Below are 16,300 nucleotides of genomic sequence, written 5' to 3' on the forward strand. Positions count from 1 at the left end.
GCAATAATAAAAGTATTATTATATTTCATTGTTCATGATAATTGTCTTGTATTCATGCTATAACTGTATTATCCGGAAATCGTAATACACGTGTGAATACTTAGACCACACTATGTCCCTGGTAAGCCTCTAGTTGACCAGCTCGTTGTGATCAACAGATAGTCATGGTTTCCTGACTATGGACATTGGATGTCGTTGATAACGGGATCACATCATTAGGAGAATGATGTGATGGACAAGACCCAATCCTAAGCATAGCATAAAAGATCGTGTAGTTCGTTTTGCTAGAGCTTTGCAAGTGTCAAGTATCTCTTCCTTCGACCATGAGATCGTGTAACTCCCGGATACCGTAAGAATGCCTTGGGTGTGCCAAACGTCACAACGTAACTGGGTGACTATAAAGGTGCATTACAGGTATCTCCGAAAGTAGCTGTTGGGTTGACACGGATCGAGACTGGGATTTGTCACTCCGTATGACGGAGAGGTATCTCTGGGCCCACTCGGTAATGCATCATCATAATGAGCTCAAAGTGACCAAGGTGTTGGACACGGGATCATGCATTACGGTACGAGTAAAGTGACTTGCCGGTAACGAGACTGAACAAGGTATTGGGATACCGACGATCGAGTCTCGGGCAAGTAACGTACCGATTGGCAAAGGGAATTGCATACAGGGTTTGATCGAATCCTCGACATAGTGGTTCATCCGATGACAACATCGAGGAGCATGTGGGAGCCATCATGGGTATCCAGATCCCGCTGATGGTTATTGACTAAGAGAGTCTCGGTCATGTCTACATGTCTCCCGAACCCGTAGGGTCTACACACTTAAGGTTCAGTCACGCTAGGGTTGTAGGGATATGTATATGCAGTAACCCGAATGTTGTTCGGAGTCCCGGATGAGATCCCGGACGTCACGAGGAGTTCCGGAATGGTCCGGAGGTAAAGATTTATATATGGGAAGTCCTGTTTCGGGCATCGGGACAAGTTTCGGGGTTATCGGTATTGTACCGGGACCACCGGAGGGGTCCCGGGGGCCCACCGGGTGGGGCCACCCATCCCCGGGGGCCACATGGGCTGTAGGGGGTGCGCCTTGGCCTACATGGGCCAAGGGCACCAGCCCCACAAGGCCCATGCGCCTAGGGTTTCCAAGGGGGAGGAGTCCTACTAGTGGAAGGCACCTCCTAGGTGCCTTGGGGGGGAGGGAAACCCCCCTTGGCCGCCGCACCCCCTAGGAGATTGGATCTCCTAGGGCCGGCCACCCCCCCTTGGCACCCCTATATATAGTGGGGGAGAGGAGGGACTTCATACCTTGAGTCCTTGGCCTTTGGTTGCCTCCTTCTCCCTCCCCAACACCTCCTCCAACTCCATAGTGCTTAGCGAAGCTCTGCCGGAGTACTGCAGCTCCACCAACACCACGCCGTCGTGCTGCTGCTGGTGCCATATCCCTCAACCTCTCCTCCCTTCCTTGCTGGATCAAGAAGGAGGAGACGTGGCTGTTCCGTACGTGTGTTGAACGCGGAGGTGCCGTCCGTTCGGCGCAGGTCATCGGTGATTTGGATCACGTCGAGTACGACTACATCATCACCTTGCAAGCTTCCGCACGCGATCTACAAGTGGTATGTAGATGCAAACTCTCTCCCTAGACTCGTTGCTTAGATGAACTCATAGATGGATCTTGGTGAAACCGTAGGAAAAATTTTAATTTTCTGCAACATTCCCCAACAGGATCTTCATCCAACCGCCTGAAATGGTCGAGAGATAGCTGGGAGTTGCATTCTTAATGCGCCCTGGTTCATCATGTGTGGGCACTGCGCAACCAACATTTTATTATCCAAAATCTGATTGCTCTTCTTTACCATGTTCCTTTTCCATTCTTCTTTAATATGTACTCTCTCCGTTCCTAAATACAAGTCTTTGTATAGATTCCACCATGGACTACATATGGAGCAAAATGAGTGAATCTACACTCTAAAATGTATTTGGATACATCTGTATGATCCATAGTGGAAATATCTACTAAGACCTATATTTTGGAACGGAGGGAGTATGATAGTAGTACAGTATGTTCCTTGTACTAAAGATGAGCAGGGACATTTGAAGTGAAGAGGTCTATACAGTCGGTTGTGATGGACACTTTGAGCCTCTTTGATTCGTAGGATTTTGTAAACATAGGAATAGGATTTGTAGTGACCTGCCCACTTGAATCCTATAAGAATAGCAAGGAAATGCAGGGAGTTGTGTCGCCTTTGAGAGTTACACTGATATTAACAGTACCGCACCTTCAGTTGAAGAGAACTGGTATCCGAAGCCTTTCTAGTCGTACCGGCAGTACTAGCACATATATTCCAGCAAGTTCCACTTTGTTGATTTTACTCTGATGCTTACGGTTTTCCCCGTTATATCTACATTATGATCTGTGTAGCTGCTTTGTGTCGCACTAGCAGCAGTCCACTCTTGAAGCTAAACACTGCAATGACTTACAAAATTGGCAACAAGGCATTGAGTGCCATTCTGGATGCAATGAAACTCATACGCTCCCCACCTGTTGATTCTTGTTCAGAATATGATCCTAATGACTATTCTAACCTTGAGGAGTCAAAGGCAGATGGCCTGTCCTGTTCACCCATCAAGGTGCATGTTCTAATTTGGCAAGGTTTTATTGATTGCGCATATCTTGCATATGTTGTCTTGCATTTCTTCTACTTTGTTGCACCGCCATCTGCTTAGTTTACTCATCATATATGTCGAGATGCCATGCCCATCCATTATCAATACATATTCCATTTGTCATCATACCATATTTTTCCACTCAAATGCTGTTCTTGTGCATCAAACATCAAAAAGGAAGAGGGTGGTTGACGAACCTGAAGGAGCACCAGCAAAGTCCTTGAAAAACGTGGTGGTGCCAGAGAAATCAGACAGCACCCCAATTATATTGGATGTACAACCAGTGACACAAAACGTAGGACCGACTCCAGCAGACTGTACCCATACTTCACTGGCCACACCACTAGCCCCACCACACATGACCTGCACTCCAGCAAAAGGTATACCGATTTCATTTGCCACAGCACCAGTCGTACCACAGAAAAATCCCACTCCAGCAAAAAGTACAGCAAGTCCACCGGCCGAAGACCTATCCCAACTGCAGGGATGGCAAATTCCTGCAGATTGGAACCCCATTCCATTTATTCCCAGTTTAAAATACAATGCTTTCAATGTTGTTAGGGACTACATGCATATATTCCCATCATGGAAAGATTATAGTGAAGACAAATACCATTTTCATATCTTCCTGTCCAACTTACGTGTAAGTGCTATTATTCATGGTTATTATTTTCCTGTTTTCTGCTGATTGAACACATCAATGATTTACATTACATTGTTGTAACTAGGAGAGGGTCAATCTGGATAGTCATGACGAGCAAAGCTTGCTTGTGCTTTTCAAGGAAGCATTGCAGCAGTATTGGTGTTACCTGAGGAAATCACACTTTGATGGCAAGTCTATAAACGAATTTCTGGTGAAGTCTCATATGTTAAATTTAGAAGACATTGAATGGAAAAACCTTGTTATGCACTGGTCTCGTTCCCGGGATGAGGTACTGTCTATGAAATCACATGACAATTTGAACTTCTACTTTTCCGCATGTGCCTTACGGATGTTTTTTGCAGGAAATCTGCTTGAAGAAGAATTCCGGTTTGAAAAGAACGACAGGATATCGCAAATATGATGCCCGCTGCTTTGCTCTTGTTAGTACCTGTTGTCCTGTATCACTGTACTTGCATACATACCTGGTTCATTATGTGACAGCAGTATGCATGATAGCTTGCTTATCAATTGTTCACTCCAAATTATCTGATCTGTATGAATGGTTACATTAGTGTAGAATATATCTCAATGCCAATGATTTTTTTAGCTCTGCATTGTTCTTGTAAGTACATGTTGTCCTTTATCAGTGTACTTATAATGACAGGTAGTTATTCATGTACCATCACTCTGCAGCTTATTTTCCTTTGCCCTCCATTTTCTACAAATCAGATCTATATTTACTCTTACCATAAGGTTGGTACTGAAGAAGTTTAGATGTGCATTGCTCTTGGTTGTACCTTTTGCCTGTATCGTTGCACTTACATTTACTTGGTTATGTAGCATCACTCTTCATCTTATCTTAAATATTCTCCATTTTTTCGTATATTATCACATCTATATTTACTCTTAACAAAATGTAGAATAAAGGCAATGCTTATGAAGAAGATTCTGTGGTAAACTTCTTGAATTGCCCCCCCCCCATCAGCATGGACAAAGGCTTTATAGAGCCTGTCTTCACCAATAATGTAAGTTTGTCCTTCTCAAGCCTTCAAACTTTGTTGTGTATATTTGGTTAGGCATGACTACAACAACTATTTATTTTTGGTGTTTGCATCAAATTGCATGTTTAAAGTTTATTATGTAGTTCATAAACAAAAGTTTGTCCTTCTCAATTTAAGTTTTCAGTTGTACAACCAAGTTCCTTCTTCATACCATGTAAATAAAACTATACAGAGCAAGTGATCTTCTTTTGCACTGCATGTATGCTTCTGTTCTTCATCCGTAATCCAGTGGTGTGGTGAACCTACCCACTACAGCACAATGTCATATTCTGCAATGTCTTAACTATGAACAATGTCATATCATTCTACTATTATTTAAACCGCCTCTTTATTTGCCAATCTGAAATGGGATAAATTGACAGCACACTAGCCATTGATACGTATGAGTTCTTGATCTATAATCCAGTGGTGTCGTGAAGCTGCCAACTCCTTCACAATGTCATTTCCTGCCATGTCTTGACCTGAACAATACCATATTGTGTTAATGCAATTTTAAATTGTGTCACTTTATTGGTCAGTAAGAAATGTGATGAATTGTCAACACTAGTACTTTTATGTGCAAAACCTGTCATTTGTCTGCTTGTTTATCTTTCAGAGCGAGGAAGATATAAGTATTGAACAAGCGCAGTCTCATCATCTTGCTCGGCTGCTTGCGCTACAGCTCCCCAGCAGGGCTAAACTTTCTTGAACTCTATTGAAGTGATGTCGGTTTTGTATATTATTTTGTTGGCGTGTTTATTTGCACTGGTGGCGATCTTTGATGCCCAGTGTATGTAATCTGTTGTCTGCTTGTGCTTTATTATCATAGTGGCGAACTTTGATGCCAGTGGATGTAATATGCCGTAATATCTTTATTGTATAGTCTAGGTTTTTTCTTATTCACGATGCTGCAGTTATTTTACTATATATATATATATCTTGTCTTCGCAGTAAACCGGCCAAACTGTAAAATCACGGTACATAATCGGGCCATCATACAATCATGATGTATGATTCGCATCATGGGCCCCGTCATCTTGGTCTGTTAAAAGGCCAAAAGTAAACTGGCCCGCTAGTAGATTCGGGCTTTTAATAGGCCGAGTAACTCCCGGCCCTCTTTTCGCAAAAACTCAATGGGCTTTTAGGAGGCTGAGAAGTAGGTTGGGCCTGAAACGTGCTGAACAGCTCATGGGTCGGCAGCAACCCGAAATGGACCCCGACCCACTATTGTGCGAATCAAATCACGGGCTTTTAATAGGCCAAAATTGTCTCGGTCCTTGTTTGGCCCAATCAGTTATCGGTTGCGAGCAGGCCGGATGCAAACCGGGCCGTAGTTAGGCCCAACTATATGACGGGCTTTTAACAGGCCGAAATTAATATAGGGCCGAAATGTTAACGGGCCCTTAATAGGCCGAAACTAATACCAGGCTGAATTACTAAATGGGTCTTTAGTAAGTGGGCCCAAAAACATAGCGTCCAGTTGACGGGCCGAATCTGATATGGGTCATAATTTAGCCCAAAGCCTCTTAAAAGAGCCAGACCTGATCTGGGCCGTAATTTGGCCCAGAACGTGGTAGGCTTTTAACGGGGCGGATCTCATATGGGCCATTATTAGGCCCGGAAGGTGGCAGGCCATTAATGGACCGGATCAAATATGCGACAGCATTTGGCCCAAAACATGGCAGCCAGTTAATGGGCTGGCCTACTAGGGTCCTCAAAATATTGTGGGCCTACAGCTGGGCCGGCCCATTAATGTCGGCGAAATCTCATGGGCCTTTAGCTGGGCCGGCCCATTATGATCCGCAAGAATTTTGTGGGCCTTTACCTGGGCCGGCCCATTATGGTCCGCAAAATCTTGTGGGCCTTTAGCTGGGCCAGCCCATTATGGTCTGCAAAATCTTGTGGGCCTTTAGCTGGGCCGGCCCATTATGGTCCGCAAAATCTTATGGGCCTTTAGTTGGGCCGACCCATTTAAACTTGATGGACCGGTCCACGTGTCAACATATCATCGACGCGTCTCGCCCATCGGATGAGTGACACCTGTGCCAACGCGGACCTGACACGTGTCTCCTTCAGCCAATGATGATTTTATACGTGGAAAATCCCCATTGGTCGGGACTGTTAACGGGTTATCGGATTCAAAACCGGACTCGATAGCTTAACGGCGTTCTGTTACGATGGATGCCACGTGTCGGTCACCCTTAACGAAAGCACTTCTGGGACGCGTGATTTATCGTCATGGAAGTGGACACTTCTGTGATGATAATTTTTGTAATGTCATGGAACACTTTTACGACAACACATGTATGACTATCTTGATTTTGTCATAAAATCGTTATGGATGTACATGCATGACAAAAAACGCGACCTACTGTGACAAACACGTATCATGATGGAAGTGTATTTTTTTGTAGTGCATCCCACCCTTCTGATGTCCTTGGTGAAGCGGCTGCTTCTTTTTTTTTGGGGACGGCCTCAGGAGGGCAGACAGCACCCTCATCACCTGGGTCCTCGACCGCCGCGGCCTGGTAGGCACGCTCGAGAGAGCACACCACGTCTTTCTTCTCGCAGGCGACCGTGATGATGCTGCAGCTTCCTGACATCTTAAGGACGTTGTAGCTACGGTGGGTGACCGTAATTTTTTTTAAAACAATGAATAGTTCCATTCGCTCGTCGCACCACACTATACCTGGCCAAACCTCGGACCGGGTCGGGCTTAGCGCCGGGCCTAGCCAAGCCCGACACAAAAAACCCAAGCTCGAGCCCGGCTCGGCCCGGCCATCGGGCTTGTGTTTCTGGGCCCGAGCCCGGCCCGAGCACGTAAAAGCCCGTCGGGCCCGGCCCGGCCTTCGGGCTCAAAAACGACGGGCCCGGCCCGGCCCGGCCTTCGGGCTCAAAAACTAGGCCCGAGTCCAGCCCGGGGGGAACGTCGGGCCGGGCCGGGTCAGGTTTTTTCGGGCCGGGCCGGGCTTCCCGTGGCCAGGACTACACCACACAACGCCCACCGTTCGCCTACTTTCTCCATCTGGTCCACTCGGAATCGTCGGACGGACTTGGCGCACCGAGTCCCAACCAAGGTGGAGAAGCAGGACTCCCGATCGAGCGGAGCATATACCTACATCCAGCTCACCCTCAGCTTCACTTGCGACGAGGCGCAACCACGCCAGGTAAAATAAACTACTCCTAGTACCAAGGTGAAGCAGAGCAGAGCAACGGCTACAGCCCACGGGTGAACCATGGATATGCTTCGTGGACGGAGAAGATAGCAGCGGTAGGGACGGGACAGGCGGGGTTGGGAGACCGGTGGCCCGTCATGTGGACGCCGTCGCGAGGTCTGGGCAGCGGCCGCCGTGCTGGGCTCCGGCGCATCGCGGATTACATCGGCGAGGACCACACCGACGCGTCCGACAACGAGTCGTTCATCACGTCGCACAGCGACGAGCTCCTCGCGTCGACGTCGGCCGCGGGCGGTGCCGGTAGCAGCGTCGGAATGCTGCCGGCGTTTCTCGCGGATCAGAGCGACCTCGTGGAGGTCATGCTGGAGCTGGACGAGGAGTCCATGGTGGTGCGCAGCGTGACGCCCACCGCGGGGCCGACGGCGCTGGCCGGGGCCGGGACGCACACGCCGGGGAGCGGGCGCAACCTGAGCCGGAGCTCGTCAACCTCGTCCATGATACGCAGGACGTTCGCGTGGCTGCGGTCGCCGGCGGCGGCGCCCGAGCAGCAGCGGGATGCGGCGATGGCGTCCCGAGAGCGGCGCCGCGTCCAGGCCAGGCTGGACCGCTCGCTGTCCGGCGCGAGGCGCGCGCTGAAGGGCCTCCAGTTCATCAGCCGCGCCACGGGCTCCGCCGAGGCCATCGCGCTCTGGGGCGCCGTCGAGGAGCGCTTCGACGCCCTCTCCCGCGACGGCCTCCTCGCCCGCGAAGACTTCGGCGACTGCATCGGTACGCCGTGCATGGCACTTCGGTTCACGACATGATCGCGAGTTCACCATTGACGGTCGGTTTCAGGGATGGTGGACTCGAAGGAGTTCGCGGTGGGCATCTTGGACGCGCTGGCGCGGCGGCGGCGGCAGAACCTCCAGCGGGTGACCAAGGAGGAGCTCCACGACTTCTGGCTCCAAATCTCCGACCAGAGCTTCGACGCGCGGCTGCAAATCTTCTTCGACATGTACGTACGGCCCAGCCAGCCACCTAACGATCACGTCGTTCCCCTGTTCGCTCCGGTCCGCGCAGGTGGCTCACGCATTTCCTGCTGCCATTGCCAAAACAAATTTCAGGGTGGACACCAACGTCGACGGGAGGATCACGAGGGAGGAAGTGCAGGAGGTGCCGCCTTGATCCACTAAACGAATCTGCTCCTTATTACAGTACCACTACTCCTAGTTTAAACCGCCGAACGGTAACAAGTTTGGAAGATTCGATACTGCTGAACTGCTGATGCGTCATGCTTGGTCACTGCCGACATATTACTGCTTGCTTACTGTAATGAAATTTAATTACTAGTACCATTTGTTAATCACTGCTTGATTCCGGCAGCTGATCGTCCTGAGCGCGTCGGCGAACAAGCTCTCGAAGCTCAAGGAGCAGGCCGAGGAGTACGCGTTGCTCATCATGGAGGAGCTCGACCCGGAGGGCCTCGGCTACATAGAGGTACCGCACCCGTACAAACACAGTAGCACTACTTCCTAGGTATTGTACGTATTTGACATGGCACGTACGTACGGGGTACGGCACGTGGGGGCATGCAGCTATGGCAGCTGGAGGCGCTGCTCCTGCAGCGCGACGCCTACATGAGCTACAGCCGGCCGCTCAGCAGCGGCAGCGGCAGCGCGGCGCAGTGGAGCCAGGACATCGCCGACGGGGGCGCGCAGCAGCAGGAAAAGCCGGCGGCGACGGCAGCGTCAGGACGGAGCGGGTGGCGGTGGAGCCCGTGGCGCGCGGCGGGTAGGGCGCGCGTGGCGGCGGAGGAGAACTGGCGGCGCGCGTGGGTGCTCGCGCTGTGGGTCGCGGCGATGGCGGCGCTGTTCGCGTGGAGGTTCGCGCAGTACCGCCGGTCGGTGGCGTTCGAGGTGATGGGGTACTGCCTGCCGACGGCCAAGGGCGCCGCCGAGACGCTGAAGCTCAACATGGCGCTCGTGCTCCTCCCCGTCTGCCGCATCACGCTCACGCGGCTCCGCTCCTCGTGGACGCGCTTCCTCGTGCCCTTCGACGACTGCATCGCCTTCCACAAGGTGATAGCCATGGCGATCGCGGCGGGGATCTGCCTGCACGCGGGGAATCATCTGGCGTGCGACTTCCCGCGGCTGATCGCGTCGAGCCCGGGGGAGTACCGGCCGCTGGCCGGCTACTTCGGGGAGGAGAGGCCGACGTACAGGAGCCTGCTGTCGGGCGTGGTGGGCGTGACCGGGGTGGTGATGGTGGTGCTGATGGCCGTGTCCTTCACCCTGGCGGCGCGGCCGCTGCGGAGGGCGTCCACCCGGACCCGGCTGCCGTCCCCGCTGGGCCACCTCGCCGGGTTCAACGCCTTCTGGTACTCCCACCACCTGCTCGTCGTCGTCTACCTCCTGCTGCTGGTGCACGGCTGGTTCATCTTCCTCGTCACCAATTGGTACCAGAGGACGGTACGTAATTACTTACCACTAGTTCCTTCACTTCTCTGTAAGAAGTACTTACTTTTTATCTTCGCTGCATTGTTACTGTCGCGGTTGTCTTTAGTTGTTGGTTAATGACTGCGGCGTGTACTTATTTTACCAAATTTTATTTCATGACGCTGACACTTGTCTGATTTGGGCCTTCCAAAAGAAAAGCATCGCGATTGCACGGGCACTAGGGTCGTCGTCTTGGCTGTTAAGCTGATGGGCACCGGGCACCACGTAAAAGGAAAGACAATGTAGTTCAAACGTTGCGCCCATGATATTCTTGAGATCCAAGCCACCGGCAGCTTATTTCCTTTACGTGCTTCGGATATACAATATACTTAGAGCATCTTCAACAGCCGTCCAACGCGCGGCGCTCTAAAAATCAGTTTGCAGCGCGCCGATCGCTTGCTTTGGCGTGGCGAGGAGCGCTGACTCCAGCACCCGCGGTAAATTTAGCGCGCGTAGCTCTAACAGGCGCGCTAAAATGCAGCGCGCGCTCTCGCACAAACAACATGTGCGCTTCAAACACAAGCAAGAAGATCAAACATAAACAAAATAAATCAACAATAAATAGTTCAATTTCGTTATTACAACTCAAACAAATAGTTGTCTTTCAATTCAACAAATAATTCAACAATACAACATCAAATGCACAAATCATGATGCTCTTTGCGGCCATTTTAAGCCCACCACTTCTCAATAGATCCTTCTGAAGATCATCATGTGCTTCGGGACGTTGAATGGCATGATATGAGGCAACAAAACGGGTCACCCTTTCAGCCCTCCGCCGCACTCGCACGGGATGTCCCAATAGCTCATAGTGAGATTAATCTACATCTTGGTCACGCTCATTCTCAATGATCATGTTGTGCATGATCACACAAGCGTGCATGATGTATCAAAGCATCTTTTGATCCCAAAATCTAGCCGGTCCTCTCATATTAGCAAATTAGGCTTGCAAAATCCCAAAAGCTCTCTCCACATCTTTCCTAGCCGCCGCCTGAGCATTGTGGAAATCAAGATTTTTCTTACCTTCCGATTTTTTCAACGGCTTCACAAATGTTTACCACTTCAGGTAGATGCCATCCGCAAGATAGTAGCCATAGTTATATGTACGACCATTTGCTACAAACTGCACCAGTGGCAGTTCACCATTTGTAATCTTATTCATCAGTGGTGACCAGTTGACAACGTTGATGTCATTCAAAGATCCAGGCATTCCAAAAAAAGCATGCCAAATCCAAGTCTCTTGATCGGCCACCGCTTCAATTATTATAGTGGAACCCTTTTTTTGGCCGTGGAATTGCCCATGCCATGCCTTAGGACAATTCTTCCAACTTCAACGCATGCAATCTATTGAGCCAAGCATACCTGGGAAACCGCGAGCTTTGTTCATCTCCAATAGCCTTGCGGCGTCTTCAGCATTGGGAGATCTCAAATACTCCTGGCCAAACACTTGCACAATTCCGACTGCGAAGCGCTTGACACACATGATGGCTTGGCTCTCACCCATGGCCAAGTGATTATCAACTAGATCAACGGGTATATCGTACACCAACATAAGCAAAGCGGCTGTCACCTTCTGAAAGGTGCTATGCCCGAACTATTCGGCGGCATTGCTCCTTTGCTAAAAAAACTGGTCATGGCTCGCTAGTTTCTCTACAATGCGCCTGAACAATTTGGTGCTCATCCTAAACCGGCGACGAAAGTACGATTCGGGGTATGTGGGATTCTCCACAAAATATTGCCTCATCAATCTGTTGTGGGCATCGATACCATCCCTCCAAATTTTCTGCGGACCCATAACCGAACCACCGTGCTTCGGTTTTTTATTGATGTGCATAGTTAAGATCATTGCAAGATCCTCCTCCTCTTCCGTATCAAATTCTTCTTCGAAAGAATCATACGATAAACTCATCTACAATGTTCAATTTAAACTAGGCTATAAAAACCACAAACCACATGCACCAACATTGGGGCGTTTTGTCGAACACCTTGCGGGCGCCGAGCGGCAGCGGGCGGCCAGGCGCTGTTCGTCGGAGGACTGCGCGCGTGACGGGCGGCGGTCACTAGAGGGAGACGGGGAAGCCGCGGCGCCGCAGGGATAGGCCGGGGAAGCGCCGGAATAGTCACTGGAAGAAATGGGTTGGCGCGGGCGGCGGCGGCGCCAGCGACTGGATGGGATAGGTGAAGTTGCGGGCGAGCGCTCGAAAGTCCAGCGCGGGAGCGGGCGCAGCAAATAAGCGGCGTGCGATGGCGTTTCGGCCGGCGCGCTGAACTGGATATGCCGCGCGTGCCGTTTTTGCGCCTCCGCTGGAGCGTCTGGAGCGGTAGTGCGCCCAAAAAGCACTGATTTTTCAGCGCGGCGCTTATATAGCGCTGCTGTTGAAGATGCTCTTAATAATCTAATCTATAAAGAAGAACGCAGTTGCACCGTGCATACTGGTACAGCGGAGATAATTAATGTCCACTTGTAAAAAAGATGATCAATGTCCAATCACTATAGGTAGAGGAATTTACACTGCAAAGACCTTGGCCAGTGCTCCACCTTGCAGCAGTGAGTTAATCACTATAGAGTAGGTAGTAAACGAGTTGTTTGTGAAGTGATTAGACATCATGGTCATGCGCACTGTACACGACGCGTACGTGAGGCTCTCTACTCGCAGAATCTCGTGTTTGGCTCGGTACGGGCGACCGCGACCGCATCGCCCTGCCGCTGCACACGGGCGACACCATGTCGGGTTGGTGGCGCGTTTTTGTCAGGAACCCTCAAGCATATCCGCATGCCATTAACGCACGTTCGCATCGGGCACGGGCAGACGCCATCACGCCGCACCAGTGCCGCTGTCTCGTCGTGCTCCTGTGCCCGTGCGCCGATGACGAGACGAATCAACCAGAATTCAATCGCGTGTGCTCCACCACCGTACCGTCGGTAGTCGCCATGCTTATCTCAGATAGTACAATGGACCCGTGACTTTCTACACTTGGTGACTTGGACCTGCCTGTCAGGGGATTTATCTGGTGCTAACATTGTTATTGATCTTTGTGGTGAACTGCAGACGTGGATGTACATAGCCGTGCCGTTCGCCCTTCACGTCGGTGAACGAACGCTGCGAGCGTTGCGTTCCAAGGCCTATGCGGCCAAGATCCTCAAGGTAAGGTAACCGAGAATCTGAAACCAAAGTTCAGTGTCTGAACGCCAAACACTAATAGTATTAATCACAACTCCGGGTAAATAAAATAAAGAGTAAATAGAAAGACCATAATTTGCATGCATTATCCAAGGTGCGCTGATTAGGCCTTGTGATCCATTTCTCCCCTGCCATGCCAACAAAAATGAAATGTTTTTTCTCTTTCGGGCTTATCGTTTTGGAATTTCTATTATTATTATTTTTATATAAATCAGGATATTGTCATGTGGATGGGGGTGGTAGGATAAGGGCATCCAGAATTGATCGATATTGAACATTTGAAATCACTTGGGATCAAAATCAACATCTTCACCATTTATAAGGCTGATGAAGAAAAATAAGGATAAACACAAAGAATGGTGTACATTATTAACTTTTCCTTAACCAGCGTGAAGCAATGAAACTAGGCCAACACATGCTCATGCTCTTACTTAATTTGATCATGCCCTCAGGTGTGCCTTCTACCAGGAAATGTGCTGACTATAACGATGTCAAAGCCCTACGGGTTCAGATACAGAAGTGGACAATATGTTTTCCTTCAGTGCCCAACAATTTCTCCGTTTGAATGGTTTGTCACCTGCTCATTCTGTCAACAGACAACATTGCTCTCGGATTGTACTACTGTATTGAGCTAATCCCCATTGTTCAGGCACCCCTTCTCCATCACTTCAGCCCCTGGAGATGACTACATCAGCGTTCATATCCAGACCAGGGGAGACTGGACACAAGAGCTCAAGCACATCTTCGTCGAGAACTACTTCTCGCCATGCCTGCCCAGCAGAGCTTCATTTGGCGAGCTAGGCATGCCAGAACAGAAGAGGTTATTAATACTGCATCTCCTTGTCAATGTCATGCCTGCTCCACTGTCAGTTCCTTCTTTAACTAAGTACCTGAAACTGAGCAATGCCTCGTCTCTGCTGCAGCCCTCCGAGGTTGCTTGTCGACGGCCCGTATGGTGCTCCGGCGCAGGATTTCAGGAACTACGACGTCTTGCTTCTCGTCGGTCTCGGGATCGGCGCGACGCCTTTCATAAGCATTCTAAGGGATCTGCTCAACAACATTAAGCTGGCTGATGAGCTGATGGTACGGTCTGATGAGCCCAACAACATCGTTCAGTGCCGATGACCCTAAACCTTTGGTATCTTTTTAGGACCTATCAATGGAGACCAGCAGGTCTGAGGACAGCAGCAACGCCTTCAGCGTGTCGACGGCGAGCAGCAACAAGAGGAGAGCGTACCGGACAAGCCGCGCACACTTCTACTGGGTTACAAGGGAGCCTGGATCGTTCGAGTGGTTCAAGAGCGTGATGGATGAGGTTGCTGAAATGGACAAGAAGGTGACGGTCTCTCATCCTTCCTTCTGTGCCGCTGCTCATCTTGCCATGTTGGTTACTGATGATGATGCTTGATGTTGTTCTCATGGTGGCGACCCAGGGTGTCATAGAGCTGCACAACTATCTCACAAGCGTGTATGAGGAGCGCGACGCAAGGACGACTCTGCTCTCAATGGTTCAAGCCCTCAACCATGCCAAGAATGGTATAGACATAGTATCAGGCACCAGGGTAAAACACTTCACACATATAGTATAAGATAAATTTATGTATGTGTACTGAAAAAAACTCATTACCAAAATTAAACAAAAATCAGGGCTCAGCCAAAGAAGTGGTTGAGGTTGACAGAAACTGAAAATGTGTTATGTGCTCATGACAGGTCAGGACACATTTTGCAAGACCTAACTGGAGGGAAGAGTTCACAAGAATCTCTGCAAAGCACCCCGGTTCGACAGTTGGTAATATTCTTCTCCAGTTTGTTTATTTTTCCCTCAGGCATCTAAAAATACCCAGTGTTGAACATTGATCAACAGTATCATTCTGATCACTGAAGTTGCTCATGCTTGCAGGGGTCTTTTACTGTGGGAAGCCCACACTAGCTAAAGAACTGAAGAAACTATCACTTGAGATGAGCCACAAGACGACGACTCGCTTCCATTTCCATAAGGAGTATTTCTAATAGAATAGAATACAAACACATCTGATAACCATAGTAACAAATATTGATTACAAAAATTCAATGTTTTTTTTGGAAAAAACCTTGCCCTCTTCACCATTTGTAAATATACATAGTATAAAGTAGAAGGCAGTTAGAAGCATTTTTATTAACAGTATGAGAGGGAAAACTATTCTATTTGATATGCATGTATAGTTTATAGCTACCCGTAAAAAAATATCAAAGGTTAAGCATACAAGAGACTGAGGGCACCATCTTCCTTGGGTCTTGTATAACTTTGCTCTTTACCGGTGTGATAGTGTGTGTTACTGTTGATTGTGTGCATCCCAATTGTGCAGAAGAAGCCGGGTGTGTTCTCATTGTGTTTGTCCCCTTAATGCTACATTACAAGTCAATAAAAAAATGCCCTTTATCAAGAACAAAGAGATTCAGGGCACCAATCTTCACAACGTATCTGTACATCATTCAGTTCAATGTTCACATTTGTGTGTCTAGTTACTAATTACTAAGGACATCTCTTGTAACTCAAAAATGGGTTTTTTAACCACAACAGATCCCTCAAACCTATAAGCCTCAAAAGGTCCATTTTCTGCTCAAATTTGGTATCCGGTGGGGTTGGTGCCTTTGTCGCCGGCGACGGCGGCTTCTCTGCTAACCCTAGATCGGGTCCCGACTAGATGGTTTGTGGGCCTATGATGTGGGCTCCCCCGTCCCCTTCTGGGCTTGCTGGGCCTGGTGAACCTCCCCCACTCTCCTCCTCCTATGCCTTCCCTCCGTTATCTATTTTGGGCCCTGGGTCTTGGCCGACCCAACCCACCCCCCTCTCTCTGGCCCGGCCTGCATCGACGCTCCTGGCCTCGCTCGCTCTGGCTATATATGGGTCCGCAAGGGTTCACTTCCCCCCTTTCTATGGTTTCCTGCCTCCTCTTCCGATCTTCGTCGTCTCCGCTCCCCCATCCGCCATTTCCGTAGATCCGCTCTGCCCCCTCCCCTCCCCCTCTCCTTTGTGGCCGTGTTGTCCATGGATCAGTCGCGTGGCTCTTCGAGCGAGGCCATCTCTGGCCAGAATCGGCGGCGTGAGGGTTCGGGTGACGGGGCTGCAGATCTG

At 49.7% G+C, this 16,300-nt stretch overlaps 1 protein-coding gene across 1 annotated transcript; it reads left to right on the top strand.

Moving 5' to 3' along the window:
* The first annotated feature begins 7,401 nt into the window (after nt 1-7,401).
* Nucleotides 7,402-15,507, top strand: LOC123136869 (respiratory burst oxidase homolog protein E). Its single transcript, XM_044556377.1, has 13 exons — nt 7,402-8,297; nt 8,364-8,523; nt 8,633-8,681; nt 8,892-9,005; nt 9,104-9,976; nt 13,054-13,149; nt 13,638-13,753; nt 13,835-14,005; nt 14,109-14,268; nt 14,336-14,521; nt 14,619-14,747; nt 14,896-14,974; nt 15,086-15,507. The coding sequence occupies exons 1-13, from the start codon at nt 7,667-7,669 to the stop codon at nt 15,193-15,195; spliced, it is 2,874 nt and encodes a 957-aa protein (XP_044412312.1). The 5' UTR covers nt 7,402-7,666; the 3' UTR covers nt 15,196-15,507.
* Nucleotides 15,508-16,300: the final 793 nt, after the last annotated feature.

Source organism: Triticum aestivum, chromosome 6B (genome assembly GCF_018294505.1).
Source record: "Triticum aestivum cultivar Chinese Spring chromosome 6B, IWGSC CS RefSeq v2.1, whole genome shotgun sequence".
Taxonomy (NCBI): Eukaryota; Viridiplantae; Streptophyta; class Magnoliopsida; order Poales; family Poaceae; genus Triticum; species Triticum aestivum.

What these genes read in the sequence shown, in the direction of transcription:
- LOC123136869 (XM_044556377.1), top strand. Translation starts at nt 7,667, where the DNA reads ATGTGGACGCCGTCGCGAGGTCTGGGCAGCGGCCGCCGTGCTGGGCTC. An exon ending in AGACTTCGGCGACTGCATCG is followed by an intron (nt 8,298 to 8,363) that starts GTACGCCGTGCA and finishes GGTCGGTTTCAG; the next exon opens with GGATGGTGGACTCGAAGGAG. An exon ending in ATGCGGCCAAGATCCTCAAG is followed by an intron (nt 13,150 to 13,637) that starts GTAAGGTAACCG and finishes TCATGCCCTCAG; the next exon opens with GTGTGCCTTCTACCAGGAAA.